A 5,369-nucleotide genomic window follows, 5' to 3' on the forward strand; every position below is an offset into this window, starting at 1 on the left:
TTTTTTTTTTTTTATTATTATTTTTTATTTATTTCTTTTTTTTTTTTTTTGTCATTATATTTATTGTGAAACCAATTTATTATTATTTTAAAAAATACAATTTAATATAAACCTTGAAATTTGAATATAGTAATAGAGTATATATAAAATTATATACATAAAAAATGTATATTTGTATGAGTAAAAAAGAAAAACATAATAGTTGATCATTTTCATCAAGCAAAAAATAATTATATGGGGTAAAACATATCCCATAATAAATGTTGGTTTTAATATATATATATATATACAAATTAATTTATTTATTATTTTTTCTTTTTCGTGTTATACTTTTGAATGAACCTGGTTTATAGTTTGATTTGCTTTTATTAATTTTGTTGGATAAAATGTCAGATAATGAAAAAGCATCATCAAATGACGAGGTAGCTGAAATATCTAGAAATAAATCACATAAGAAAAAGATTGATGAATTGTACATACAGAACGAAATCGATAAATTAAACGTTGATGAGCTTGTTCAACCAGAACAAAACAATGCTTTAAAAAAAGTTATAAAAACAGATAGAAAGATTGTTATAAATTTAGATGACAAAATAACAAAATTACAAAAATGTTGTCAATATGGAAAACAAGTATCTAAAATTATAAATTTTAAAGCTGAAGGATTAAGTACTATATCTTTAAAAGAAAAATTAAATTTTATATTAGAAACATTAAATGAGAATTTTGCTGATAAAACTAATAATAATAAATTAGATTTTGTAAAAGTATCTAATTATTTTAGTATGAATACATTTTCGTATTGTTCTTTAAATTATGATACTATACCTTTACATTTATTTATGAGTAATGATGATAATTCTTTTAATTTAGAATTAAAAGAAAAAAAAAATTACAATAGATCGAAACAAGTAAACAAATCATATAACAAATTAAAAGATTATGAATATGAAAAAGGACCAGAAATAAAATTAGAAACATACGAACAATCAATGAAATTAAAAGATAAATTAAAAGAATTAGAAAAAATACAAAAACATGTACACTTTATAAATTTTATTATAGATACAGATCCTATAAATGGATATAATGAAACAACCTTTAAATTATTTTTAATTACTTTACTTATATCTAAAGGACATGTGGAATTTTATAAAAATGAAAATCATATTCTGTGTATTAAATCTAGTAATATTTTCGAACAAAATAATCAAGAGGAAGAATATCTATATGATCAAAATAAAAACAAAAAAAAAAAAAATCAAGCCCTTTTAACTTCATGGTCTTATGCTCAGTGGAAAAAATTAGCTACACACCTAAATAATAACTGAACCATCCAAAGGAGGTTCTAATCATATTAAGCCTACAAAGATATTTACATATGTATATAAATGTATGTGTGCAAATATGTAAAATATTAAAACATATCTCAAATATGTTCAAATATATATATATATATATATATATATGTATATTTTTTTTTATATATATATTCATTTCTTTTTATTCTTTTTAAATTCAAAAATGTTTTTTCAATATATATATATATATATATAGTCTCCCCTTAATTATTTTGCTTTCATATTATTAAATATATTTATTCATTTATTATATAATTATTTATAATTTTTTTTTTTTTTGTCTTAATTTTTTGTAAAATGTATTTATGGTGAACATATGTTTATGTATCAATTGTACAAAAAAAAAAAAAAAAATGAAAATAATAAAACAGCAAAACAATAAAGCAATGAAGCAATAAATTAATGAAATAATAAAATATTCAAATATATATATATATATATGTAATATTATTATCATTTTACTTGTTATTTTTGTTATACATTATATTTTTCCTGGCATTTACAATTTAATATATACACACAAATAAATTATGCTTCCTTCATAATTAACTTTTACTTTAATACAAAATATTACACATAATAAATAAATATAAACATATATATATAAACATATATATATAAATAAATAAATATATATATATATATATATATATATATATATAATACTTTTAAGTGTCCTTTATTTTTGGTACAGATAAGATAAAAGGATTAATATACATTATTATTCACCCTACCTAAATTAGTACATTTCTTTGTTCAAATGGAAAATTATATAAAAAATAAAAACGAGGAAAACTTAGAATATATAAAAAATAATATAGGATATGTATTAGCAAAATCTTTATTGTTAACCATAAAGACAGACACACAAAGTAACAAATAAATAAATATATAATATATATAATATATTTATGTGTGGGTCCTTATGATCTATGCTGTTACAAAATATATAACAACGGTTATTTATTTTGTACGTAACCTCAGAGACATTTAAAATAAACATAATATATATATATATATATATATATATGTGTATGAACATATTATTGTATTCATATATTTATATATTTATGTGTTTTATGTTCCCCTATTTTTTAGCTCCCCTTTCAATCATAAGGAAACACTTACACAATTTTGCATCGTTTAATGAAGAAAAAAAAAAGAGAAAAGAAATTTTAATAAAGAAATTAAACTCGAATAATATAAAAATACATGATGAAATAAATAAAAACTTCTCAAAAAAAACGATGAAAGATCTTTATCATTTTGTAAATACTGAAGATGTAATGGATATAAATGCTTCAAATGAAATGTTGTGTTTAATGAAAAATATTTTTGAAGTTGAAAATGTATATATAGGAACGAAATATATAAAAGAAGGAAAAAACAAGAAAAAACAAAAAAAGATATCTAATTATAAAAATAATATTGTAAAATTTTTTAATACTACTGAAAATTGTGAACTTCATAATCAAATATTGTGTAATGAGGATCATATTAATAATTTATTTATTATTTTAGATAACAAAAAAAAAAAAAAAAAAAAAAAAATAAATAAATTCGTTTTTGAAAAATACTTTATCTTTAACAACGTTATAAGAGGAAGTTATACATATGATTCCTTTAATCATAATTTTTTTCCCTCTGTTAATCCGTTTTATCGAAATGAAGATACCCTCAAAAGGTTGAAAATTAATATAAGGGCAAGGAAAAAAAAAACTAACGGGAAAGAAAGGGAAATTAAAAAAGGAGATCATGATGTGGAAAAGGAAGATGACGACGACGAGGAAAAAGAAAACGACGACGATGAAGAAAAAGAAAATGACGACGATGAAGAAAAAGAAAATGACGACGACGAGGAAAAAGAAAATGAAGACGATGAAGAAAAAGAAAATGACGATGAAGAAAAAGAAAATGACGACGATGAGGAAAAAGAAAATGATGACGATGAGGAAAAAGAAAATGACGACGATGATGAAAAAGCAAATTATTATGTGGAGAAAAAAGAGAGCGATGGTGATATAACAGAAGAAAAAATCAATAACGACAAAAATAATAATAAAAAAGAGATTAACAATAAACAGAAATATAATAAAAAGGATATTTTAATACATCCTCATAAAAATAATATAAAAGAAAATACTGAAAAAGATTTACTTAAAATCCTTAATTTGAATCTTACATATGCATGTATATATATTTATGAAGTAATGGAAAAAGAAAATATGTTTTTATATTCGTATATGAAACCTGGAGACTTTTTATCTATACCTATTATATATTATACACATTATAATATGAATTTCTTAAATGAATTATATATCTTTAAAAAGAATAATATTCTTAATAATAATACCAATGTATATAACAATAATGAAGACAATAAAGAGTTTTATGGTTAAAAAATTAATAATATATATATGATACATATGTATATAATACAAAATTTTTAATGTAGATATATATTATTCTTTATGTATAAATATGATTATATAATATATTTTTTCTTTTCTTTTCTTTTCTTCTCTTCTCTTCTTTTTTTTTTTTTTTTTTTTTCAAAGGACATAATAATGATATTGCAAAAAAGGAAAGCATGCAAAATGATTATAATGACGAAATGATAGAAACTAAAGAAGATAATAAAAATGAAGTTTTTGTTTTAAAAAATAAAAAATGCATACAACCAGAATTAAAATGTATAGATGAAAATAAGGTAGAAATGTGTCTATGTTTTGATAATAGAGGAAGTACAAATAAAATAAAAAAAAAAGAAATTATTAATATTATTCATTTTTCTTACTTTCTAATTACTCGTATATTCCTATATGAAAAAAAGGCCATAGAGAATCAAGTAATAAAAAAAAAATATATATGTATATATATTTATATGTATGTATTAATATATATATATATATATATATATGTATATATTGTCAGGTAAATTTCATGATTGAGAATGAGTATGGAGAAGAAAAACATTGTATTGATAATTTAAACGAAAAAATAAAAAACTTAAAATATGATAATATTATAAATAAATATAAAAATGTATTAGCAGATCATTATTACTTTAAGGAATCAAATGAATTAATTAAATATGTATCCCTTTTTCTATGGATACAAAAAAAAATATCGAAAAATGAAAAAAAGATTTATCAAATTAGTAATAAATGAATAAATAAATAAATAAATAAATAGATAAAATTATAACATTTTATATTTCTTTGTATATATATAAAAAATATATATACATATATATATATATATATATATATATATATATATATGTTTATATTTTGTTCTTATAGAAATGATAAAAGTTGAATACAATAGAAAAATTTTCTTCACTTTATTTACTACATATTTATTACTGGAATATGACTATTCTTATTTTACTTTTTTAAAAAGCATAGATAGTTATGAATGGACACAATTAATATTTCATATAAATAAATATTTTATGGAGAAACTTATAATGTTTAATCCGGTTATATGCTTTGAAGGTTATAGATAAATTATATAACAAAATGAAAATACATATGTATATTATATATATATATATATATATATATATATATATATAATAAACCAAGATTTATAAATAAGTGTGTATATAAAACACACGTTGGGTAATTACTTTTATTCATCATTTATATTTTATTTTATTTTATTTTATTTTTTTTTTTTTTTTAAAGAAAAGGAAATATCTAAGTTACAACATATAAACAATTTGATAGATAAATTGTCTTTAGTAAAAAATAAGAAATATCCAAACCATATGGAAAATATGACTACCTATGGAATAACCTTACTAAATTTCTTTAACCAAGTATTAAAAAAAAAAAAAAATAAATATATATGTATATATATATATATATATATATATATATATATATATATATAATGTATTTATGTACATAATAATTCGAACATATAATCACATATGTACCATATTCATAACATTTTGTATTATTTCTATTTTCGTAGGTATCTCTTAATATTTTAAAT

The 5,369-nt window shown here is 18.8% G+C and overlaps 2 protein-coding genes across 2 annotated transcripts; both read left to right on the plus strand.

Annotated features, from left to right (window-relative positions):
• Nucleotides 1–386: 386 nt before the first annotated feature.
• On the plus strand, nucleotides 387–1,331 carry PRSY57_0509100 (hypothetical protein; the record flags this gene model as incomplete). The annotated part of the gene is made up of 1 exon (XM_012906162.2): nucleotides 387–1,331. One exon carries the CDS (start codon nucleotides 387–389, stop codon nucleotides 1,329–1,331), a length of 945 nt encoding a protein of 314 aa, XP_012761616.2.
• Nucleotides 1,332–2,121: 790 nt separating this feature from the next.
• Nucleotides 2,122–5,369, plus strand: PRSY57_0509200 (hypothetical protein; the record flags this gene model as incomplete). The annotated part of the gene is made up of 7 exons (XM_012906163.2): nucleotides 2,122–2,233; nucleotides 2,460–3,758; nucleotides 3,923–4,212; nucleotides 4,299–4,524; nucleotides 4,670–4,864; nucleotides 5,057–5,190; nucleotides 5,349–5,369. Coding segments are annotated over 7 exons (2,277 nt in total), but the record flags the coding sequence as incomplete, so codon positions are not given.

This window comes from Plasmodium reichenowi, chromosome 5 (genome assembly GCF_001601855.1).
Source record: "Plasmodium reichenowi strain SY57 chromosome 5, whole genome shotgun sequence".
Taxonomy (NCBI): domain Eukaryota; phylum Apicomplexa; class Aconoidasida; order Haemosporida; family Plasmodiidae; genus Plasmodium; species Plasmodium reichenowi.